General features: G+C 42.4%; 2 protein-coding genes across 5 annotated transcripts in view; both read right to left on the bottom strand.

Annotated features, from left to right (window-relative positions):
• Positions 1 to 15865, bottom strand: part of LOC118114773 (probable E3 ubiquitin-protein ligase HECTD4) — a 36209-nt gene extending 20344 nt beyond the window's left edge. For 2 of the 4 annotated variants that reach the window (XM_047341133.1, XM_035165412.2), the window contains exons 1-29: positions 15179 to 15865; positions 11471 to 12024; positions 9351 to 9440; positions 9137 to 9264; positions 8318 to 8426; positions 7287 to 7425; positions 6744 to 6914; positions 6443 to 6635; positions 6169 to 6330; positions 5744 to 5857; positions 5490 to 5630; positions 5163 to 5398; positions 4928 to 5070; positions 4735 to 4805; positions 4534 to 4639; positions 4303 to 4423; positions 4080 to 4208; positions 3706 to 3830; positions 3202 to 3355; positions 3010 to 3113; positions 2625 to 2823; positions 2378 to 2497; positions 2178 to 2282; positions 1919 to 2082; positions 1514 to 1759; positions 871 to 1063; positions 536 to 640; positions 339 to 427; positions 89 to 261 (exon numbers count right to left, since the gene is read on the bottom strand). In XM_047341133.1, the coding sequence (XP_047197089.1) occupies positions 89 to 261; positions 339 to 427; positions 536 to 640; positions 871 to 1063; positions 1514 to 1759; positions 1919 to 2082; positions 2178 to 2282; positions 2378 to 2497; positions 2625 to 2823; positions 3010 to 3113; positions 3202 to 3355; positions 3706 to 3830; positions 4080 to 4208; positions 4303 to 4423; positions 4534 to 4639; positions 4735 to 4805; positions 4928 to 5070; positions 5163 to 5398; positions 5490 to 5630; positions 5744 to 5857; positions 6169 to 6330; positions 6443 to 6635; positions 6744 to 6914; positions 7287 to 7425; positions 8318 to 8426; positions 9137 to 9264; positions 9351 to 9440; positions 11471 to 12024; positions 15179 to 15325 (4531 nt within the window). In that variant the 5' untranslated portion in view covers positions 15326 to 15865. The remainder of the gene's footprint in view (positions 1 to 88; positions 262 to 338; positions 428 to 535; positions 641 to 870; positions 1064 to 1513; positions 1760 to 1918; positions 2083 to 2177; positions 2283 to 2377; positions 2498 to 2624; positions 2824 to 3009; positions 3114 to 3201; positions 3356 to 3705; positions 3831 to 4079; positions 4209 to 4302; positions 4424 to 4533; positions 4640 to 4734; positions 4806 to 4927; positions 5071 to 5162; positions 5399 to 5489; positions 5631 to 5743; positions 5858 to 6168; positions 6331 to 6442; positions 6636 to 6743; positions 6915 to 7286; positions 7426 to 8317; positions 8427 to 9136; positions 9265 to 9350; positions 9441 to 11470; positions 12025 to 15178) is intronic. The other 2 variants (XM_047341134.1, XM_047341135.1) reach the window with 1 other exon arrangement.
• Positions 15866 to 18729: 2864 nt separating this feature from the next.
• Positions 18730 to 25496, bottom strand: LOC118115324 (group 3 secretory phospholipase A2). The gene is made up of 7 exons (XM_035166410.2): positions 25085 to 25496; positions 23985 to 24117; positions 23187 to 23321; positions 21742 to 22706; positions 20916 to 21045; positions 19160 to 19279; positions 18730 to 19009 (listed from the first exon to the last, which is right to left on the bottom strand). The coding sequence occupies exons 1-7, from the start codon at positions 25494 to 25496 to the stop codon at positions 18829 to 18831; spliced, it is 2076 nt and encodes a 691-aa protein (XP_035022301.2). The 3' UTR covers positions 18730 to 18828.
• Positions 25497 to 25765: the final 269 nt, after the last annotated feature.

Genomic DNA, 25765 nt, shown 5'->3' with positions numbered 1-25765 from the left:
CTGTACCCATACATTTAATAAGGCAAAACAAGGCTTAGAACATAGCAGCTGATTAGTGACACAAGAAGACACATACAAAGATGCGTACCTGGACCTGGTGTGCCAGCAGGTGTGGTGGTTAGGCTCCTGCAGTGTGGAGCGATGGTAACATGGAGCAGCAGCTCAGTGCGGTTCATTAGACTTTTTACCAGCGCCTTCGTTTTGGCGAGTGGGGTGCAACTTCTGCTGTGCGTGGTGTTGACATCCTGGAAGAACTTCTCCCTGTCGGTACAAATACATGATGTTAGAACACTGCTTTACCTGTGACTGAGATAATGAGGTAATTTTGAATTACTTGCCTCAATGCAAGAACAACATTTTCCAAGTCACTAAAATCAAGTGGGACCTCCTTCAGGGAGCAGAGCAGCTCCAGCTCCTTAATTTTGTTCTGGTACAAAGAAAACATGTCATTAAGACCACAGCAAATATTAGAGGTAATGGTTTAATCTCTTGAGCAAAAGTTATAAATTGTGTGTATGTGTATGGTGAAGGGTACCTCAAAGAAGTGGTAGTCGTGGAAGAAAGGAGTGTTGTTCTCCAGCTTTCCCTGCTGGGCCTCCTCCACCTCATTCTGCCACTTTTGTTCCAATTCCGCTACACTCTGAAAGCAACACAGGACAAAATTGGCACAGAGACACAGTCTTCTTGGAACTTTCCTTTTTTTTTTTTTTATAGCTAAATTCAGGTCTCTTGTCCATCTAAATCTGGTCAATCTTATTTTAACTGATAACCTATTCTGCTGGTTTTAAAATAGTTCTCATACTTCCTAATTTTGTGGGTCATATTTAAGTATAAATGGCTAGTGTGTATAGTATTGCGTATAGAACTCACCTGCAGCTGACGCTCCATAGCATTGATCTTCTTAAAGGTCTCGGCCATGATCTTACAGACCAGGTCATACTCCTCTGCATGATCCTCGCGGTACTGGTAGTTGACGAGTGACTGAAGGGCATCCACCAGGCTTAAATGTTTTATGACACAAGATATGATAACCTCCTCCATTACATCTGGTCTGATCACCTCCCTTACAGAGAAAAAAAATGGTTGAGTATTAATGTTATGGTTTGCTTTTGATAAGAAAACAATGAGAACTTTACTTCATAGTGTGTATGCATTCACGTCTGCAATATTGCTTCTATTATCCAATAAACACACAAAAAGCAATGGGATCATCAACCAGACTAACATGTTGAAAAACACCTTTGGAACAGAACAAAAAATTTACTCTATGAGCTGAGCCTCGTGGTTTACAAAATCCTAGATTGCTGGTCCTATTTTAAAGTTTAAAATGTCTGCCTGAGGAAAAATGTGATCATTGGTGGACTGTGTTAAAATATTTATATTTAATGTCACATTACAAGAACCAGGATGATTGTATTTGCCACTTAGGGGATGCTACCACTGTAATTTCTCCATACAGTTCAGAGGTGACACATGCATACCCTCTATTACTGACACAACATGAATTTCTTACTTGATACTGGGGCGAAACTGTGGTCGAGCCCTTCCAGACACCTCTCGTAGCCTTCCCATGATGCCTGGAGGGAGGCGGATACGAGGCAAGTCAAAGTAGGACCCTGGCATCAGGCCTGGGGGTGGGATGAGCACATCAGCTGGGTAGATGAACTCCCGGTCCTCCTCAATGGTGAGTGGCAGAGGTGACGGGCTGGGTGTGAGGGCAGGAGAGATTGCACCGTTTGCTTCCACCTGCCACTGGCACCTAGAGAAAGAACAAAATCTTCCATCAGTCTGTCATTTCAGCTACCAGCAGTCTTGCCGTCTTCAACTTCATACCACTTAAGAATATGTGGTATGAACTCTTACAGTGTACTATACTAATCGCAGAGGAGGTTTTGTGCAGCTTTCATTTAACTGTCACCTTTGCAGCAGCTTTGAGCAGAGCAAATCGTGGCAGGCTTCCTCCTCCCTCGTCACTTCTGGTCCGTTGTACAGAATACGAAGCATTGAACAAGCCAGCACTGACAGACCCAGTGCAAGGTCTGCCAGGAAGGGGAGGCCTCCTGAGACATCCTCAGATGACTCCTGAACACAAAACCAGACAGCATCTTCCAAATTAGCTGATGTTCTTCATGTTCCACACTGTCAGTATGACGACTAGAGATGTTCCCACATTTTACCTGAGCTCTGACAGTGCAGGAGAACCCCCACATGGCTTTATCAGGGGTGTTGTGTTCACGTCCACTCCTCATCTCAAAAGAAAAAGTCACAGTGTCTCCTTCCACCTAAAACAGGGAACAGAAAAAAGTATTACTTTAAAAAACTGCTGTGTGTACTGTGTGTTTACTGTGTATGTTTGCACAAAAACAGCTTCTTGTACCTTGACGAGATCTTTGGGCCATCCTGTCCCCAATACACTGCGACTGCCGTATCCCAGAGTGTTCCCTCCGTACTCCGTTACTTTACGACTGTTCGTGTTGGGACCAGCATAGATCACCAACTAAAATTTCAGAAAATACATTTAATCAAAATCAATAATTAAAAGTCCCTAAACTAAATATCTGCTATAGTTTACACAAAATACATGTAATAGCTACAAAGAGCAAGAAAATTGTGATGGTCATTACCTTGTCATAGTCATACTGTGATGAGCAGCGAGAATCAAAGCGCAGGTAGAGGCAGCGAGCTCCTGGGATGTGAACTGTCTCCTTGAACTTGTAATTGTCCCTTACAGGGTGCACTGTCTCTACGGTTTTCCCAGCAGCCCATGGGGCTGGGATCTTGAGTCCAGTCAGGAAACCTGGCTCCTCACGCTCGTCAAGAATTCTAATATACAGGACACAAAAAAGAAAGATTCAGAATACTGACAGTCAGCTGGCACTTACGTTATCATTAGTTCTGTGACCACGGTGAAATCTTACTGTTCTCATTAAAATGCTAAGTTATGCAGAAAATGTATCCAAGATATGATCAGATGAATTAATTTGTGAATTATGAAAAAAGAAAACGTACTTGTCATCAATGGTACATGCCTTCGCCCCCTGCCCGAGAGTGCCACACGTAGGTGGAGGCTCTTCAGTGAAAAGCGGAGACTGAGTCTTTAGTAACAGGGCAGTCTGAAATACAGAGAGTGTAAATAAATACTTCAGTAAGAAAAACCTTTATTTAATGCAAAACTTGTCTTTGGATTTGCAAGATGCCGACCTGGCTGGTGTAGAGGACCAGCTGCACCAACTGAGGCATGAGGGCATCGGCGAGAATGAGGGTCTGCAGGTTGGGGTGCATCAGAGAGGTGAGCAACACTGGCAGTAGGTGCCCAAGCATGGTGGCCTTGGTTACCTGCTCCAGGCCTTTCAACCTGAGGTTAGCAAGAAGGGAGAAGGTAAAAATGTATCTGTGTTGGATCCTCAGCAGAAAAATATCACAATTTTAAAAGCCTGCACCCATAAATGATTTCCCATGGCCTTTTATTCCTTTCAAGGAAGCTTCAGCATTACTCGGCTTTAGCTAAATCTTGTTTCATGGTGAAGTACGGCATTAGAGCCAACTATGAGAAAACCATGTCTGCTTTTTTTTTTTTGATAGTTACATTATGGTTATACAGCTGGCACCAAAGTCTGGTCATGGATTATAATAAAATAGGTCTCAGGGTATCCATTCATCACTGCTGACCAAAAGAACATTTTAAAAAAAAAAGAAAAAGTTCACCTTGTTTCTCTGTCAGGGATGTCGCTGTTTATCAGGGCTGTGGTCACCTGCTGCAGGGTTTCCAGTACTTCATCACATCCCACCAGGATCTTAGTTGCCAGGGACAGTATGCTACCTTGCAGCTCCTGAGGACAACACACAGAATAGGAAAACACTTACGTAACCCTGCTTCAGTAACCATAAATAGAAATATTTAGAAATAAAACAACGTAAGTCAATACAACACTGTTAACTGATTTCATTAAAACTGCAGTAGGCACAAATTATTAAGCTGTGCTATAAACAAGAATTGATTTCTTGTTGCTCTGTTCCACCAACAAACACCCGAACAAACTCCATGTGCAGAGGTAGGGGTATTTAAAGGGGATGTTTACCTGTACCTTCATTGTTTCCCCTTGTATGGAGCTGTCACTGTCGTCATTATCATCTGGACGGATTAGAATGGTGTTACTGAGGAGGTGGTTCTGAACGGCCATGAGGTAGCGCAGACTAGGTGAGACCACCTAAGGAGAGAGGGATACCATCTTAAGTTGCTATCTCAAAAAAACCTGTGATCTTGGTCAGCATGAGTAAGTGTTTCTGAAAAGATATTCATACTGGTACAGTGGAGAGCAGCTTCTGGAAGTCATCTCGGGCGACTGTCTGACATTTGGTAATGACGAGGCAGGATTCCCGCACGACAGTCTTGAGGATACAGTGCAGCAGCTCATCATTCAATCTGAAAAATAGAGAGATTTCTACCCTTCAAAAACAAGAAGATACCCACAAGGAGCCAACTTAGGTTTGTAAACTAGGACATGATATCGTTGGAACAGTGTTGCCATTTACCTGTAGTGGTCGTCTTCTTCACTCCCAAATCTATTCTTTTGCAGCTGGTCTGCCAAGTTGGTGAGGATGACGTCCCGAAGCTGAGACAGGCCAGTGTTTCTTTCACCTGGGTATCACATACAAACACACACGATATGGGATTTATTGCCACAAAACAACAAAGGTGCCAGTTTTATTATAATGAGCATGTTCAATAATCACCTTCAGTTAGTACAAGTTTCAGTAGTTTGTTGAGTTCAGCCTCCCCATGATACAAAGTATTCAGGCCTGAGCTACAGAGACGGAGGAAGTAAAAAGAGACAAAGGGTTCATTTAAATATAAATATGATCAAACAACATTTTAACTGATTGGTATGTACAGTATATTGTGTTGTATTTGAGAATGATCACTTACCTGATGGCCATGCACACCTCTCTCTGAATCTCTGCTCCTATCTGATCCACTGGAGCCATGAGTAGCTGCCACAGGAGGAGGCCGGAGCGGCGCACACTCTCCCTATTCTGCTCCGACTGAGGATTGAAAAACCTAAACACCACCTAGAAAAGACAGATCGAAAAAAAATATATATATACGAAAAAACACCAAAAACAGTGTCAATTCTGCAAAAACATCCCAAGCTGCACCGTACCTGGAACACCACCAAGATGCACCGGATGATGCAGGTATCTCCGTTGACCATGGCCTTCTCCATAATGTCACAGATGCTGCTGAAGTGACGAGCCTCGATGGGATGTTGTTTACCCAGTAAGGCGCCCAGAGGCAAGCTGTTGCTGGTGGCTGCCAGCAAGTTGAGCTGGTGGATACACATAGCACCAACATGATGAAGTAGCTGGTTGATCACCTCGCCAGTGGCCACTGTTTCCTCTGTGAAAAGACAGGTGTTGCAGATTAGCAAACTTTTAATTTGACCTTATAGAAAGGAGCAACTTGGGGTTTCAGTGCGGTTTGTGTCTACCTTTGGGTTCTTTGATGACATGGCTGACACCGAGCCTATGGCACACATGATGGAAGGCTTGGTTCCCAGGGTTGCACCACTGATCTATGTAATCACTGGAGCAGGTCCATATCAAGTTGTTCAGTGCATCGTAACATGCTCCTATGGCGTAAAAGATTACATGATTAAGTGTCGCTTACGCTGGCAATGCACTGTGTGACCATCTTCTGTGAGTTTTAAATACACCAGCAGAAAGTGACAGAAGTTGAGCTCACCTAGCCCTGCCACCTGGGCTCCCCTGCCGAGAGAACTGCCAGGAGCATCAATGAGGTCTGCGCGGCTGCTGAACTGACCGTCAGCCAGGTTAAACACCAGGCTGGAGGCTAAAACTGAACAAAAAAACAATTATGTTTAGTGAATAAACCCATAACTAACAATTCGGTACAAGGTGGTCTCTATTTAAAATCTATCTCTGCTCAAATTAAATGTAATATAGCTGTCCCTACCATTCTTCCTGATTTAAGACCTCAATTTTAAATAAACGTATATGGAATATTTGTTATCTGCTGGAACATGATGTCAAATGTTTGTTGTTGTTTTTTTTACTTAAGAATAAAGAAAAATCACAAGATAACTGTCAGATATTATGGGGAAAAAAACAACACAATGAGGTTTTAGCCCTGTCTGTGTGTGCTCTTACTTTTGAGAGAGGACAGGCTGCTGGTACCTCCAAATAGCGAGCGTGTGGCAGAGCTCCCAGATACACCCGGAGGGGAGACCAGCATCACAAGATAGGTTCCACACACATACATTGGTGTCTTCCTCAGAGTCTTCAGAGGGAGTCCACAGCTGGTGTTGACAGCTATGAAAGAGGTAAGCAAAAAGCTTTTTAATGTATTCTCTGATCCAAACCTTTTTTATGTATATGATCCATTTGATTTTCACGTTATAAATCGTTTTTGCTGATGAATTACCTGACTGTTCCTCTTTGACAGTGTTGGTAATTGCGGAGCCTGTGAGAGCAGCCAATGTGGCAGAATGGGAGGCCCGGAAGCGTGACATTCGACTCAAGAGAAGTTCATTCAAGCACTTGGAAGACTCGCCTTCTTTGCGAGTAAGAATAACTCTCTCCTGCAAGATGTCTGCGACACATAATCCTGTCTGTGTCTGAACCATTCATAGGGAAAAGAAAAACAACAACAAAATCAAGATGCTATCAGATACATAGCGAATACAGCTGAATCTGCTGTATATATCAGGGGATGAAGTACTCACAGACAAGAGAAAGACATCCATGAAGACAGAGTGGCCTTTCTGCGTCTTCTCGTTGAGACTGGCCGGAGACCAGACCCAGTACAGGTAGGTTCCATCTGAGCAGAGGTGCAACGTGGTCATGCTGCTGCCCACAGGAAAGTGATGGGCTGGCATGGGCACAATCTGGCACACCTAAAAATGACAGTGAACATTAACATAAGCTATGGCCACGCACAAAGACGGAGCTGGTTGGATGTTTATGGCCACATTTTCACAGAATATAGATTTTATCTAGTGCCTCTCTCTGTATGAATTAGTGTATGAATCCATTACAATTCCTCAACCTGCCTCTTCATCTCTTGCATTTGATTTCCACCCTTTTTGGTCCACTTTAAGAGGACTGATTTCGGTTCATTTAAAGAAAACTATATATGAAAACAGCCTAAATGACAACTACAATTATAATTTTCTGTGAACAGATCAGTAAATTCAAAAGGATTTACAATGTCAAAGGCACTCAATGAGGCAACATCACAAAAAAATAGTGGAATAATGGAACTGTACCTGGAGAGTGAAGGGGTCAATGACCTGGCACAGCTGATGAGGCTTGGCATCGAAGGAGGAGGGACGGTGGAGGAGGCGACCGCTGCTGAACACCACCCAGCCGGGCTCCAACTCCTCATTTCGACAGTACACAAAACCTCTACACAAACACAGAGCATACATTACACTGGTTAGTGTGGATGTTTTAATTATTCTACTTTTATCTTGAAAGATCCAGAAGAGACACCTGGGTTTGATTAATTTAAAGACCTAAAATAAATATATAAATATCTCCAAACATCCAAACACAACAATACACAACAAATACACATTATCTGCAATATGACGTATGTTGAAAAGTCTCCATAGAATAATTTCTACTTTTGCTTACTCGACTGAGTGCTGACTACAAGGTACTGACAGCACGTCCTCTAAGAAAAGCAGTGGTGAGCTACTTCAAATCTATTATGGTCAAATCTACACAGATGTCTGGCATGACTAAGAATTGTGCTAGTAGCTATAGGTTATTCAATGGTGGCTCCAACTGCATTGGAATTAATTTCCCCTACAGAGATGTTTAGTTTGGTTATTATTCCTCACATTGGATTAACAAACCTTGATACTTCTAAGTACAATTGGGTTATTCACAGGTCTAAATCTGACACATGTATCTTTTCTGGAAGTTATTCAGCAAGAGAAAAAAAATGTACTCTTTGAATTCTAAAAACATATTGTGGAAGGAAGCTGCCCTCTACTTGCTAATAGGGCGATTTGCTGTAATTGCTTGGCATTATAATGCAGAGCACACATCACCTCTCTGTCCCTTTCATAATCAACCAAGTCAATCACAGATGGTCATAGAGGATGTGACGTGTACAACAGATATTGGTTTACAAATTGCCAGGAAATAACGTAGCACCACTGTTGCCTCGGGATGGGGTAAGTGATCAGGGATATTTTTAGTGTTTCACTCCCTCTTTTTGTCTTGCTCTCTCACTGTTGTCTGAATGCTGCAGATGAAGAAAGGCAGGAGGGGAAGAGTGTCACGTTACCTCAGTGTCCCATGTAAACCAGAGCCCAGCTTGCTGAGTCCTCTCCCAGAGGAGTTAGTGGTATACAGATAGAGCCCGTCTGTGGCGAGACAGCGCCCCAGGTCAGTGTCTGCGAGACCCAGGCACACAAAAAATAAGATTTAGCCAGAGGTTATTAACAGACACGTGACATACTGAAATGAACGGTAGAGGGAAGTATCATCAGAAGAGTGGACGAATCCTGGCAGGAGAAACAAGGTGGAAGCATTTCATTGTTGTGTTTCCTTATTGAATTTTAGAGATCTGGATAAAGCGGTCTAATATTGATCGAGTAACAGGTTAGCTTATCATATGCAAATCATGCAACTTGCTTTGTGGCTGATTAGTTCGTATAAGGACATATGCCCCGTCCAGCCTCCGTCACTCTACAAGGTCAGCTTATCGATTGCTGGAGAGTGAGACATCACTTTCCACTCCTCTGCTTTATCCCCTAAAGTCTCTACGTCACAACTCCTGTCGTTAGTTTGAGCTCAAGCCCGATTGTCTCCACAGCATCTATGTTTATACAGTGAAATGAGGCCTTAATGGACCCAGTGCTCAACAGCCTTTACTTTTACTGGCATTTCAGACACTTAATGCATTTCAACTGAATGAAGGGCAGTATTATGATGGCAAGTGTGCTACTCTCAGTCTTCACCACAATCTGCAAGCCAGAAAACTACATATGCACAAGTCATTATAGTCAAATGACAGAACTGGATCTACTATTCATACTCATATTCAAATTTGTTTTACAAAAGTAGAGAATAATTACACAAATGTTTAGAGTCTTTTTTTTACCTTTGCTCTCTGCACCTCCAGCAGAATTATCTGGAGTGGGTAGCATGTCCTCAAAACCCCAGGACACACTGTGCTTGCCCCCCAGGAGGCAGGATGGAGAGCCTGGGCCTCCTTCCAGGAGCAAAAGTCTGACGCAGGAGAAAAACAAGCATGGTCACAAGTTGGAGAAGCAGCTAATAAATCGATTTCAGATGAAGCAAAGTAATGCCCTCACCTGTACAGGACATCTGACACCGGGAGCTGGCCCAGATCAGTTTGTTTCTGCAACAGGTGAACTGTGTGAATGAAGGTCTTCAGAGATCCCCTAGAAAATAGTTTGGCAGATTAGACAGGAGGCTTCAGCATGAAACACAAGCAAAAGCTCATTGTTAAGCATTTCTGGAGCTGTAAGTGGAATAATAGCTGGCAGATATTATAGAGAGGATCTGATGTAATGTGCTGAGAATTAATACATATTCTTCTTTGAATTTGGATTAAAGAACGCCAGATATATTATTTTACAATGCGACTATCTGCAGGGTGTAATAAGCAACCGACTTCAGTTTGTGCAGGGTTCGTTTGCTGCTTCTCCTCATCCAAGACTGTATCTATTAACTGAACACATGAAAGTAATTTTTAATTCAGGGAGAGGATCTATGCAAAGAGTGAGAGTGGTATTCTAGCATTCACTGAGGTTGGTGTCTGTAGCATTGGAAAAGAGCCTGGACAGGGCATTTTAAAAAAAAAAGGAATGATAGATAACATCATGGTGAAACAGATTCCAATGTCTACGGTGATAACAGGTTTTTATAGTTGCTTGTATCAATTAATATCAAGTGTGTGTTACAGCAGGGGGGTTATAAGCTAAAGAACTTGACAATCATTTTATAATGTTGCTTTGAGACTCGGGTGATCCAGTGAAATCCTACAATGTGCTGCTGTACAATGTGTACGTTCGATTCAGTATTTAAATGTTCCGCAGACAACAGACAAAATAAATGTGTCAGCCTTTGTCAGTGTCCCCCCTCTACACCTCACTTTGTAAACATCAACAGCTGATTTCAATGCACATGGATATGCAGTCTATCTGCTCAGTGGATTTACAAACCGACCCCACCAGAGGCGAGGGGGGAGTTAAGCTGATAGCTCTTTAATTAGCTCCCACTGTTGGTGAAAAAGCACCCGGGCTGGATGGTTCCCCACAACAAAGGGCTCTCAGCCTCTGATGCTGAACAAAGAGTGGAGAGTTCTGGTTTTGACAAGTCAAGATCATTTGTCACCAACAGAAGCCAGAGATCAGGCGCAAAATACAAGCATATTCTGCTCTGCTGTGGGCTCAGTGCCAAACACAAGATACATCAAAACAACTTACACATTTAACTTGTTTTCTTGTTACTGGGGTGTTTTTTATTTGAGCAAATGACAAGGCAAATACTGTCACCCCACTCTGTGCTCATACACACAGTGCATAGGGCCCTGTCTCTCCACACAAGCCCTCTGATACTCCCCGATTGATTTCACCAACAGTGGCTGAAGCTACAGCGGATCAGACGAAAACAAGCTCCACTTATTAACACTCGTTCGAGGTCAGAACATCAGAACACGATAATGACACTGAGCTGACAGCAGGAAAGTGTGTTTACAGCCAAAGGTTTAAGATAAGAATATATGTAAACGGCATGAGCATTCATGCTGCACTGAAGATAGAGTAAGGAAAAACAAATCAGTTTGTCAGTTATGTGCTTATTTGAATTATGGATGGGAGGAAGAAACTGAGTCACTTGTAGACTTACTGATGTTTTCACTAATAACCCCTTTACACCAAGATTAAAGGGTATACACAGACGATTGACTCCTCTCCTATTGCCAGCAGAGGAGTTTGCCTACCTTTTTGGTTTTTTGCAATGAGTCACATTCAATGTCTATAATGCACCATATACAAAGAAGCTCTCTCACCTTGCTGTTTTGCCAGTGATGCATCTTGTACGATATGACATTTTTTTTTGCTATTGCGTGTTTTCTCAAAAACAAAAGGGAACAAAAAGGAATAGGTACGAGTGTCATGTTTTTCGATCACTACCGATTAAAGCCAGAGCTGATTAAAACCATTGTCGACTGCAGAGTCATTTGACCTGGGGGTGAATGACAATTATGTCCATTCCCATTGCAAAAAAATGCTAGATGTTAGTAGGGGGTTTTGACCAGGGAAAAGGGGCTTAAGATAATTTCATAATAATAAGCTTTTGCTTTTCAATTCATTCTTGTTATTTGCTTAAAATATTACAATGGGCCTTCTGTAAAGTGTCCATAATAATTGTGATGGTGGGACAGTAAGAAAAGAATGTAAGGCCTCACCTAGCACAAGCAAGTGCCACAAGTGCAGCAGCAGCATTTTCCCTCTGTCTGTGTGTGTGGAGGATCTGCATCTGAGGCTGCCCCTGCTGCTGACTTGACTCCTGGGCACCATCTTCCAACCAGGAGCAGAGCAGCCCCTCCAGACCATTGAGGCAGTCAGCGGGCTCTTTGCTGAGACTGAGCGGCTGGCAGTCCCGGAGGCAGGCCAGCAGTACCTCTGCCGTGACACCGCAGAGCGCGGGGTCGCTGCGGGTCTGGGACTGCAAGAGTGGGAAGACCAGCAGCAGACCAACACGCGAGGTGAAGGGTGCCTGCTCAGGTTGCTGTAGCAGACCTTGTCTCTTGAGCAAGGCCAAGGTCTCCTCATCAGCCCCTCCAGTCCCCTCTCGCTCCTGCTGCTCCTCCAGGGCCAGCTGCCGCTGCGCCCCCCACAGGCCACGCAGTGCGTTGAGCCGATACTCCAGCAGACGGGCGTATGCATTGCTCTGATTCCCACAGACAGCACGCAGACGCTCAGCTAGCTCCACCGGGTTCTTTGTCTCAAATGTTAGAATCTGGAGTGAAGGACAGAGAATGAGGTAAAGAAGAGGAGAAGAGTGAACGAATTATAATAAGGACAGTAGTTACAAGTGTGAGCATTTATCTGGAGCTTTATAAAAGAAAAACTGAATTTGGGTTTGTGAGAGGTATCTCCAACATTTCACTGGAGGGGATATATATATATATATTATATCTTGTATGTTAATATGCAGTCAAGATCTTTGTTTAAAACTATATTATTTCTAGCATGCCTATAAATTAGATTGGATCTACAGTATTTCTGCAGTGTAACTATGAATCACTTCCACAGAACAAATACCCACTGCTATCCACCGTTTCTGTGGACTATGTAATATAGGTTATAGATTGCAATGCACATTTGGGGTAGCCTATCACCAGTGAAACAATGTGCATCATGTGCACTTAGGCAGCATTTCTAATATTGATTACACTCTGTGGCCCACGAACCATGGGCTAGGAAAAAAAAATCCATTATACCATTTAGCAGGCACAATTTGTATTGATTCAATTTCAGAAAAGCTACTAGTGTTACAGTAACACTCCTTAACTGGATGCTGCTGGGCCTTCTCCACCTTGCTCTGCAAAACACTGCTGCAAGTGGATAAAAATAGTCAGCATCAGTACACCTACGAAAACAGCACTGAATGACCCAGTCAGTCTTAAGGCTGGACAGGGAGAAGGGTAGAAATGTAGAAAACCAGACACTAAAAATAAGACCACAGGCCTGGGTACTCATACAAGTCTCACCCACATGCATGTTACCATTTTTTATTTTATTATCCTTGGGATCTGGTAGACATTATCATGGGAATAATGTATTATGTATGTGCCATCTTTATATTCAATAATGTATACGCAAAAATGTAATGATACATAAGGAAGGTACAGATTCTGATTATGTAACCTGTCATTTGCCATACTTTTCTGCACCTAATTAAGCTTCACAGTGTTTGGTACCGTTACAATTCTTACACGGTAGCAAAGTCAAAGATTAGACCATCCTCTGCATTTTCCAAAGTGAAAAGTCTGACTATTATTTATCATGCCTTCACCAGCATGGCCACATGTTTCTTCTTGTTCTAGAGCAGCTAAAACAAACAGCACAATTTCATAAGCTGGGTTGGTCAGTGTAGGTCAGATGTGGAGCTTAACAGACAGACAAAGTTTGAGGGTTCAAATTTCGAACTTGCACATTCACTTTCATTAATGAACCAATGGTTAGTCGAGTTGCCGATACAGTATATAGTTAGATCAGGCAGCTAAACAACAGGAAAAAGAGCCATCAGCACATCTTGTGTCTCCAACGCTAATCTAATAACATAATAGATACCTGATTATGGTCCTAATACTACCAGATACAATGTGGTATTGTGAAGGAAAGCAGCTAACAAACTGGTCATTTATAGGACCAATTACATACTTGGTCAAGAGGAAAAGAGGAGGTTATGTCATAGTAATACATCCAGTTGCATGCACCACACTCTGCTTTGTAAAAACTAAATCAAGCAGGCAGTGTCTGTTAATGAGCACAAAAGCCATTCACCAATCTCAGCATAGTTCTTATGCAAAATAAAAACACTTCCCACAATAAACTATGGAAATTGCACCTCCTCCCATCCTACAGCTATGCATTAGAATATGAATTTCGTATGGATCATAGGCTAAAGCGCTGTTCATTCCCTTTACTAAAAGTCCAATAGTTGCAGAAAGTTAAGAGATAGGCCGATAGTGTTTTTTTATGTGCCATCAAGTAGATATCCTGAAATGGTAATAATTCAGTGAGTTGGACCAACTAGAGTTTATACTTCATTTAAAAAGAGGTTGAACTGATAATATTAAGGGCATCAGTTTGATTAAGGCACATTCCTCATCTTCTAGAGACATGGCAAGAGTGCTGTGGTAAATGTAAGCCACTCTACAGACTTATGGGTAATGCTAGCACTAGTTTGTTTAGTGTAGATGTCAGTGTACAGAAATATGGAGGATGTAAAATACACATTGATATTGAATCAAGTTTCTTTCAACTCAAATATAAAGTTTTCACATCCTAACTACGGAGACATAACAGAGTTCCCAGATTTTGACAATAATACAATAATTGATTCAGATGTGTTAATACACATTATGTACATGAAACCTAAAAAAGTTGCAATAACTTATGCCACGCACAAAACTGAAATGAGGGTGGACGAGTTCTGAGTTAGGGGCTACTTCATGTAATCGTAAATGTGGGAGAATAGCCAAGTGAATATTAATACTAAAGATTTCTATTGGAAGCTTCTTTTTTTTTTTACTTCAGTGCTGCCCATTTCTACCAGGACTCACTGGAAGAAGAGATATTATATCTCAATGGGACTTCCTTTGATGGATGAATAAATTAAAATAAAGCTACTGAATACAAATACCCACCTTCTGTTTAAGACCAAGCACTGGACATAACTTTGCTTTGAGTTTAGAGACCAAAAAGCAGGACATAAACGATGGCATTACACCTGACGCTAATCGGAAACAATTGACAGTATCTGGTGATGCTGCAGTTACAAAACTTCCCGAATGTTTACGTGATAGATGCTCACAAGCGCTTGGTTTATAAAATACTGGTCGGCACTCTGCTGTGAGTGCATGCAAACGAATGTTTACAGTTTGATGCAACTTGAGTAGTTGTCTGCATAGGCAAGCTGCTGCTCTGGCATTACTAATAAAGTTGTGCAACTTGACACCCGAGGTAGAGGGACATCATGCAAGCGAGTGCAACACCTCAGATGCAAAAAAAGAACCATTTGAATAGAATATAAGGCTGCAATCAAACCATAGCTTCCACTGAACTTGTCATTAGATGGCATGATGCACTGACTGACCACACACAATCATATACTTTGTACACTTCTGCATGTATGATTAGATTGAAGTCAATTCAGTTACAAGGTGACACCAGTATATTAGCAGCAGTTCTGTGACAAGGCAGTGGACTTGCAAACGTGAGCGCGACCTTTGTGCCTGATGGTTTGCAGCAGCAGACACTGAAAACACATTTACATTCAAAAGACACTGACACACACAGCTAGCACAGCAACGAGCGTGTGATTCTATGTACAAAACCTTTGTGTGTGTGTGTATGTGTTTGAGCGAGAGATGGATTTCACCCACCTCCTGCTCGGTGTCCCCCTGCTCCGACACTCCGATTTCACTGGGCAGTTCGGCCAAGTCCGTGACCCGAATGAGTCCGTCGTGGAGGAAAATCGTCTCCTCCTTCACCGAAAGCCACTGGGACGAATCCACGGCCCCGGAGCCCATCGCTCTCTCCTCCGACAGTGATGCCAAAGGGGTCGAACATTAAAAATTCAGTGACGGGAGTGACAGAAACGCCCTAGCTAGCCGGCTAGCGAGCTACAATAACATAACCGGCGATACCGTCTCCGTGCTAACTGTCAGTCGTGTTTGAGGGTTGTGTGCTAACGGGGCGGGGGAGCTATCACACGGCGGCCGTGCAGTGAGCAGGCAGCGGCGGCGTCTCCGCTTCACATAATATCGCTGCTCGTGTCGTGCTAACAGCGGCTGCTAGCTGTCTGGCTGGGTTAGCTTAGAGCTAACTTACCGTACGGTTATAACGTTACCGAGCAGAGTGGGCGTGACACCCGGGCTGAATCCGTTATCGCGCCGCTCCGTCGGGTTGCTCGGGAGGAGGAGGGCACCCGGAGCGAGCCCGTACCGCGGTGAGGGGCTGCGGGCAGACGGCTCGGCTCACGGTCCCGCCGCTGTGTCAGTGGCTGGAGCAGATAATGAAAGTCTCCCAGCTGTCAGCGCGACGCCATGTTTCCAAGGCCAACGAGCCGCTCCCAGCATGCACCGCGGGGCCAGGATGAAAGCTGTCAAAAATTCATGAGTTCATTGTGGTGTCTCACAGAAGTGACCACTGCAACAAGCATTCACAGACAACGCTGTTTCGTTCAGAACATTTCTTCTTTTATTTATTTTTACTGTATATAATTACTGTATTTATACAAACTGTATTTAACTTATATAATATTATTTATAACTCGGGCTGCACTGAGCAGCACTGTGCGGGCCCCAGCACGTTGCGATCTGGGAACCTGATGCGGCCGTGGGGGAGGGCGAGCAGGGGCCGGGCGAACAGGGGCCGGGCGAGCAGGGGCCGGGCGAGCAGGGGCCGGGCGAGCAGGGGCCGGGCGAGCAGGGGCCGGGCGAACAGGGGCCGGGCGAACAGGGGCCGGGCGAACAGGGGCCGGGCGAAGCGGCTTCGTGTTGCGTGCGTTTCGTGCATCGCGGGAAGGGTAAACACGTCACTTCCTGCGTCCGTCACGCTGTGCTGGACCACTCCCACTAATCACGCGTTAGGGTCCACGCCATCAAGTGCGGACCATGGTCTACTGTAGACTCTACACTAATGGCGTGGACCATCAAGTGCACGACCATTCATTTTATGTAAATCAAATTAAAGTTGTAAAACGAGGCTTACCTCCTTTTGGCAGTTGGTGGTGCTATCATTATCATCTATAGATTAATAGATCTGTTCAGGTCAAAAACACTCTTGTTTCTCTTCACATCGTATAAATCTTTCACCTTTGCAACAGTCTAAAACATCGAAGGAATCTAGGACCACTGACACTGTGACATAAAATCAAACTGACAAGGAATTATTTGCTTAATGAATCCTTTGTAGTGTTCTTTTATATAAAACCTGGGTGGAGTTAAATTGTAAGTTACACACAAGTGTTATTCTTTCAGAGTAATCACCTGAACAACTAAACTCAACACTGCAGTAAATCGAGGAAAAGACCATAATGGCACATGAGATGAATGACCAACAGCTGATACATTTTCCGCTGTACCTTGCAGAACTGAGGGCAAAGGAGAATGAAGAGAAGAGCAGACTAGAACTGCAGAAGATGAAAGAAATGTTCATGATGTACGATGACTATCAGGAGCCCATTGAGGTGGTGAGCGGGAATCGGAACTCAGACAGGAGAAAGAGAATCTACTAAATCAAAACCTGGAGCTCTTTGAATTCCTGGTAAAGGAGAAGAGTTTCAGTGCTGACCTCAATATCCAGCTCTACAAAGAAAACTCTGCTGAGTTTACAGACAGACTGGATTCGATTCGATTACGATTCAGCAGTGAACGATTCGATTCACAACGATGCATCTCCATTTCAATGTATCACATGGCTGCTTTTTCCTCAATTAATAAAATCAGTCAGACAAACATGAACTCTGTTTTTATTTAGAAAGTGCTTTAAAATTATGATCTACTGTTACTGTTATTACAATTGTGCCGTAATTTAAATAAGGTTTTCGATTCAAAAATCAGACTACAACAGTAAGTCTATGACAGTGGGCAGTGCTCTCCACACTGATTTGATATTCATTCAGTTTAGATGTATGTGCTGCTTAAAAGGACAAACTCTGATTATAGCCTTTACTGTATCAAGGGGGCCCCACCTGGCCCCCCTTAGCAGCGCCACTGCACTGAGGCGCATTACTCCACAAGTTAACAAGTGACTCTGCTCCTCTGATGTTTTCTATTCACTCACTTTATGGAAACTTGCTGAATTCATATTTATGTTCCTGGATAAATGGGGCGTCGCTTCTTCTGCAACAATGAAGTTCAAACCCAGCGTTGAGTCATAATCTGAGCTGTTCAGGCTGGGACTCTGATCATGTGACAGAATCTTTGTGCTGATTGGACAATGCACAGAGAAGTCATAATAAATCCCGTTTTTTTGGCAATCATCAACATTTTATGCCACGGTCAGACCGTGTGACATACACTAAAACGTTTAATCTCCAAATTGTTGAGATGACACTCACTGAATTTAAAGTTGATCTGATGAAAGCTTTAGGAGGAGTTAGTCAAAATACAACATGTGTAAATGGTCAATCCTGCTAACTAACAGGCAAACAAACGCAGATATTTTAAGATCCATGAATTATTCCCTTGGAAATCAGTAACAGTTTCCTTAAAAAATCTTGTTCAAAGGTTAATGGGTTCTTCCTTGACCTATACCCCAGAATCGGTTTTGAAGTTTTAGCGTAATCCTGCTTTTGAACAAACAGCAATGAAAACCAGAGTGAGGTAATGAGTGAAGATCCTTTTTTTTTGTATATTGAACCCTGAAAGTGTTCTACACTATGGGGCCCCCTAGATCTTGTAAATTTAGCCTGGTAGTGTTTTTGAGAAGGTAGAAACCTGATGATTGTCCAGTTAAACAGGAATCAATCATTGATTTTGTTTCACATAAGTAATGTAGCCATTTCCGATCTCTCTTATCTAGCAAACAACATGTCGAAAAAACACTGATGCAACACATTGTAAGACTCTGAAATGAAAGGGCAGATGAGGTGAACATTTTGCATCATATATAATGAGAAACAGGGACACAATAGATCACACTGAATACATGTAGCAAGCAAATAATCATCACTCCTATAGTAGAAAGGTAAACCAAGATTTTGTTTGTTGTATGATAAGTTTGTGTTTTGTTATTTTTCTATTAAACCAGTGAACATAAAAATGCGTCAGCCACAAGATTTTCCAATAAAATAACAGAATAAATGAGTGCATTACTTTTTCATATAATTTTTATAACAGTTCTTCAAATATATATTACATTTACATCCATGGCATACTTACAATAATATTACCTTATTCAAGGGTTTGAGTCCTTTACTATTTTCATCAGACTTTTCTTTGTCACCATCAGAGAAACAGAATCTGCTGCATGAATTTAAAGCTTATAAAGTCATTGCCGGTGCTGCACATAGCAGCTTAGTCTGTAATCATGTGAGCTGTGCCATAATATCAGCTTCTCTCTCCAGCCTTAGGCATCGCTTATAAAGGCGAACAGGAATCCCTCTTTTCCTCTCATTGCCTGAATTTTGCACCCCGCCACTGTCTTTTCCCTCCATCTTCTTAAGTGTTCGAAGTAGGTCAGAGGCTTTAATGAAGCCTCCAGAACAGCTAGAAAACAAACACATAACAATATAAGAAACAGAACGCAGCCTATTCATCTTTTGCATAAAGACTAACTGAGCTACCACATCAGACCGGTAAATCTCTAACCAAAAGTTATCTGAGATAATCACGAATATTCGTATCTGCGTTTCAAACCTTTTCCTGCGACGGCATTTGTTCTCTTTCGGCAGTTTGAAGCAGTATTGGGAGATGAAATCCATCAGCAGCGTGGGGAGAACCCTGGGCTGCTTGGAGCTTTTGATCTGAAGAGCCAAGCTATAAAATTGACAAAAACAAAAACAGAGTTTATTTACAACATTGCATACAAGGCAGGGATGAGACAATGTAGCAGGGTATGCATTTGTGTGTGACTCAGAGAGAGATGCACAGACAAAGAAGGAGAAAAGCTGCCTGTGGAGACAGGCCTTCCTCATTGTTTATAACATACAGTAGACAGGTTTGAAGAATAATGGTGTTACCATACATGCATGACGGTAGCCTGAGCAAGAAATGTTTTACACAGCAGTAGGCGGTATAGTCAATCAAATCAAATGAAATCTGTTAAATGTAAGTCTTCAAAAATTACAGGATCGTAAACCTGCCATTACTACAAGATCGTTTTTCCACAACAGCTAATTCAGTCAATAACAATAATGATGCCTCTGTTGCATTAGGTGTGGCAGTTAATCTATAGGTAGTTTTCAAGACCTTTTGACATGTTACAGCAGGAAAAGCAAGAATGTAAATAAAATTATGGATGGCTGAGTTCCATTTAGCTGTGTCACTACAGTTTTAGCTTAAAGGGAATGGTCATATTATACATATAAATTGATAGAAATAGATATCAAATAATATTCGTGGTTATACCTGTGTTAAAATGACTGCTGTAAAAAAAGGTCTACACCTAAACCCTGTTAAACTTCGATCACATCTAGTTTTCCTGCTCAGTCCTGCCAAAACTGTTGTTGTTTGAAACTAGGAAACAACTAGGGCAGTGCGGTGGTATAGTGGTTAGCACTGTCTCCACAAAGCAAGAGTGTTCCCTGTTCAAATCCTAGTTCTCCCTGTGTCTGTGGGGGTTTCCTCCGGCTACTCCGGCTTTCTACAACTCACCCCACAACCCTCAAAGGAGAAGCAGTATATAGATGATGGCTAGACAATTTTTTGACAGAAAGTTTTGACAAATGTGAACATTGCATTCCCCCAAACATTGAGAACATGAGCTTGAAACAATGCAATAATTGACAATTATTTCCAAAGGTGCAACTGTTCTTTCAATAAAACAAAACTCCTGTACTTCAGTCAAAACGTCAACATTATTTTATTTCATCCCACTGCAACTTGCAGGGGGGGGCATGGAGGTAGCTCAGGAATGCAAAATATGGTCACAATGGATTACTAGTGGAGTAGCATTTAGTTTTGACTGGTTTAAAAAGCTGTAGAAGTCTCATGTTTCCTAAGTTGTAAAGCTGCTTCGGAGGGGAGCCTAATGTCATGCTGAACTTTTGATATTGTGATCCCACCAGATAACACAAAGCAAAAAGTCCCACACATGTGACACTGCAATAGAAAGCTCTTTCAAAGTTCTGACACTGTCAACAAATGTAATATTCATTTTTTAATATCTGCAGCGCTGCACTGTAGAACAGGGACCTATTAAAAGAAGTGGGATTAGAAAGTTGTAACAACAGTTTGGCTGAGGTTCCTTAAATAAAAAAATGGACTGAAGAACAAGTTGTTTTCCAGGATTTACTCAGTGCAGTAATCGAGCTGCTCTTTCCTTTGTGAAACAATCCCTGGCATAAATGTCAGAAATTACAAATACAGGACGAAAACTTAATGTTTGCATATGTGAATACAAAAATTCGGGGAACCAAAAAGTGACTAAAAGACAAAAATGCTGTTGTGTTACCGGGTGGTGCAGTCACAGTGGTAGGCCGTCTTTGACTCCATGTTCTGCAGATCATACTTCTTCTCCAGAGGAGGGATTTGGTATTTACAGTCATCCAGATATCTGAGGCTTCCACACAGGAGCTGGCTATCTGCAGGAGCAATAAATAAGCTTGTATCATGACACAGGTTATATAACTGCACCCACATTTCTTTAATTACTAAGCAACAGTGGCCAATTGAGGTTGTTATGCCCTTTAAAAGCTTATTTTCAGATTTCTTTTGTGAGTTATCATTAGTGATGTGAGTTATCATTCTTTTCCACCTGTAGGGGGCGTGGTAGCTCCAAATAATAACCTAGGCCACACGCTTACCACAGTAATGTCACCAAAAGGTTTGTGTTCTCTTTCAAGGGCCATAATCACCACTTTTGTATGACAGCAGCATGACTCATCTCCTAATGCTAATCTAAAAAATAAATAATTAATTTTAACAGTGGTATTTTGCTCTTTTTGTCAAATTTGAAACATGCTCATTTATATGTAAAATGTTATCAAGGTCATTTAAGTAATTGTTGTTATAAGTTGTCAATATATCATATGACATGTAAAATTCTAAAAAAATTATATTCAAATGTTTCCAGCCCGAATAAAAAATGGTTCTACCTGACTTATTGACACTTAGTGCTGGCCCTTAATAATTATATATGGTCAATAATCAATATAGATAAGTTATAATCTAAACATTTGACAATTTGTATGTCTCATTATGTATCATAATAATTACTTTTGTGCAGGAGCCTCTTATGCAGCAAAAGTGTAAAAGTGATGGGAGCTGCATGCACTCACCTGTGACTGTGTTATTTTCTTTAAAGCTTATTCCCACAAGGGGACTTTGTGTTGTGTTACTACCCATGTGCTTCTGGCTTGTGTTATTCCCCAGTAGGTGAGAGTCCATCTGCCTTAGTGACTCTCCGTCCTTACGAAGCGAGGCTGTGGTCTTTAGTTTCGTTCTGATGGGTGTTGCAAATGTGGTTGTATTCAACTGTATTTTCAAATTGTCTGGTTCTGGTGTGTCTGTTGTCTCTCTTTGCTGTGGGTTCTGAAGTTTTGTCACTTTGATTGGCGGGCCATCTGTAGTTGTTTCTTGCTCCAGACAACGTTTACAAAGCGGCCTTAAGGTGTCGGCCCTCCTGAATCCACAGCAGCGACTTTGCTTTCTACCTTTTTTGTGACTCCTCTTGGTTTTGATCTCTGCTGTGGTGGCTGCTGTTGGATACAGTTGTTGCCTCCGTGTTACAGACAAGGAGCTTTGTGTTGTAGATGATGTCCCTGGATTAGAGTTTGTAGACGCCTGCTTTGGAACTTGGCGTCTCTGTGTGGTGGAAACCAACAGGCCCTTTCTGTTTCTCTTTTTTTTTCCAACTCTTTTTTTATGTGACACCACAGTGATAAGTTTAGTTGCATTTAAACGAGCTGTTTCCGTTGAAGGAGTAGTGGTGCGTGCCCTTGATATTGGGGCCATTTGAGAGGGTGCGACTGTTGATGGTATCCGGCGTGTTTTACATCTTCTCCCTTTTGTCCTGAGGTAGAAAGTGTCTCCTCTGGGTGGGGCCCTGGGGCCACATCTATGTTTTCTTTTGGGTGACTTTCTGCGTGGGCTGATCGCTGGGCTTTCGGTTACCTGCTGCCTCTCACTACTTGTTAAGTTGCTCCTGGTGGCACTGTCTCCATATTTGCTTGAAACATCAGATGTTTTGTATGGGAGTGGGCTTTTAAAGATGGCATATGGAGCCTCTTTGGCTACTTTGCACCTATAGAGAATAAACATGCATGTTAAAACCAAGCCAGGGAAATTAAGAATACATTTTGAGCAAATTCCTTGCATATTTATTCATAAGAAGAGGTACTATTATGGAGTATTATATGTAATTTCAAGCACCTTTAATTTGTATTTTTCTATGGAGATAAACAAACCTTGAATTATAATCATTACAGAATGGTGTGTCAATACCTTGACAAAAGGTAAATCATGAATCATTTCATGTTTGTGTGACTATTTGTTAGAAGGCTGACAGTTAAAGAGGTTCAGAGCAGAGGAGTAGCACAATCGGAGTGGCATGATGCCTCTCATAATTTTAACAGGTTTTTCAGATTGTCAGACGTGTTTCAACAAGCTGCCGAGCTACAATTGCTGCTCCAGCTTCCCAGGTGTTCATACCTGCATTTTCCATTGAGCAAATGTCTTGCACCTATGGTTGTCTAACAATATAATATAAAAGTGTTTCTCTTACATTCCCCACCAGTACATCTGGGTGCATCGCTTCTGCTGTTTGAGCTCAAAGCAGGGAATCCGCAGAATGTTGAAAAAGCTGTAGCTCACCATACTAGAAATGGTGTCATTGACCTCAAGAAGACACTGTCGAAACCTGGTGAAAAGCAGAAGAAGAACGAGCCATGGTCAAGCAGCAGTCTGGCAGCATGGTGGGTAAATATCCATAAATAAAACAGTGTGTAACAATATGTTACACATTCCAGCCAGGCGGTGAATTCCTAAATTGTGTGTCATTTACTTGTGGATGAACCCCAAGTGTTTGGATTGCAAACAAAATACACGTGCACCTGTCAGCACTGGATGTGAGAATCAAACGCATCTTTTCAGGTTTAAATAATAGATTGTGTAGGAGGAATGGAATGCTCAGCAATAGCTAAAATAATGAGCAGCATGTTCAGTCTTGACATTAAAAGTTTAGCTTAAGGTCTGATTGCAGTGATGTATTTTTATTATGAATTGTAATATAATTTGGCCCCAGGTTCTTCAACTTGAGTCGCTTTACATTTATTGGAATTGTAATATTATTATCATGGCCCAAATTAATTACAGCAGCTGACAGTATTTTTTCCACAGTAGAATGTTGTGTGTTCTGAGTAAATTATGTATATTTTGAGATGCTTCGTCATCATTTTGAGTTAGTACGTCATTCTTTTTTATTTAGGAAGTTATTATCTATTTTGTCTTGGGTTAAAGTCCTTTTCTTTAGTTAATAAGTCCAATAGCATTTCATGTGCATTATTCCTCTGCTGAGTCTCACCTTTGGTCACAGTCACAGTGTGAGAGCGTGTAGAAGTAGGAGTTGAAGACTCCATAATTCACGGTGAAAGAAGGGATGATGTGGGAGCAGTGGTCGTGTTCACGGCAGCATCTGTCTGCGTTCTCGAACATCCCTGTGCACGAGAGCAAGATCTGAATTCAATCACAGCAGATTCTTTGCATCAGTTGTAAGCAGAGATATTTTATGTAATTTAAAATCAATAAGCTTCAAAGACAGTCATTTGAAAACGAAAAAATGAAGTGGCCATCTTTAGACACATTTACCATATAAAAGCCCAGGAGCCTTTCTGGTTATGAATTTTGTGTAATGACTCCATGCACCCATGAGATAAAATCCCCAAAATGTTGAATTCTCTATTAACTTTGATATTCTTAATGCTTTCAGGATAAAAAAAATAAATTTAATTCCAAAAAACTCAGCAATAAAAGTGATCTTTGTTTGTTTCACAGCAAATATCTGTGCAAAATGATCATTATGGCTTATAATGCTTTATCTAGGCCTAATGTAAAAGGTTATGGGGCTTAAAAATACTGTACGCACCATACTTGATATTTTCATCTTCTATAGAGTATTTCAAGAAACCTCTTAGGTGAGAGGTGCTGCGAGGGGTTTAAAGGTTCAGTGTGTAAGATTTAGGTGAAAGGGATCTATCTGCAGAAATTTAATATAAAGTAATCCTAGTGATGTTGTCACTCTAAATTGTACAAATTGTTGTTTTCTTTACCCTAAAATGGGCCCTTTATATTGAAATACTTTACATCAGGGGGGTTCCTCTCTATGGAGGCCGCCATGTTTTTTACAGGCGTCCAAACTGGACAAACTAAACACATTTTGAGGGTGAGGTGAGGGGTATATAGCTGCCACATGCAACTTCACCACTAGATATCACTAAATCCTACACACTGAACCTTTAAGGGCAAACAGCTGGAGGATGGGGGGGGCTGAAAGTCCTTGCAGGCATCTGAGGGCCTAGACTCTGGCTGTTATCTACTGTAACACTGTGATCTCTGTACCAGTGACCCAATCCATACCAGTCTGGCCAGCTAACCATGATGGAACCAGAGTTTGTGCCTCCTCACCTAACTGTTCGTATCTGACCGCTTCACTTCCCCTGCCGCACCACAGCGTCCCCGGAAATAACCATCCTCGCTTCCTCCGCACTTTCCCCTCGGTCCCGGTTCTTCTGGTGCGCCTGGAGACCTGTGGCGCGCAGGGAGAATCCGGAGCTGCCAACACACTGAAGTTAAACCTCCGGGTGAACTCCTCGTCCTGCAGCTGGGTGTCGCTCCTCCCGCAGAGAGTGCGGTAACTCTCCGTGGCCAGTGGACTGCTGTTCACCTCGCAGGTCACCAGTCTCCTGTCCTCGGACCACAGGCTGAGGTACAAGGAGCGCGCGCCCCACGCGTCCTCTCGCAGGAACGTGACACGTGTGTGTCCGTCCCGGGCCGGACTCGACCTGAGGCAGGACTCACCTGAGTCCCCTGATCCCATCACAACCTCGGATAGAATGAGCGATGATAAGGTGAAAATAAGTCGACGGAGGAGTCTGCTATGCATCTCAGTGGGACAGTAAAGATTCCGTCCAGTTTAGGATCAGCTGAAGTGTTGGGATCAGTGTTGGTTCTGCACCGGCCGGTTTTTCAAAGGCTTCTGATAGAGGTAGACATGTTTTCGGTGAGGGCGTCACCTGATTGGTGAGTCGACACGAGGCTCGTCAGAAATATGATCCACCTGACTTTATATTTTAGTTTGTGTCTCAT

Source organism: Hippoglossus stenolepis, chromosome 9 (genome assembly GCF_022539355.2).
Source record: "Hippoglossus stenolepis isolate QCI-W04-F060 chromosome 9, HSTE1.2, whole genome shotgun sequence".
NCBI classification, from domain to species: Eukaryota; Metazoa; Chordata; class Actinopteri; order Pleuronectiformes; family Pleuronectidae; genus Hippoglossus; species Hippoglossus stenolepis.
Note: the sequence above shows the minus strand (reverse complement) of the source record. Positions and strands in the feature narration are given on the sequence as shown.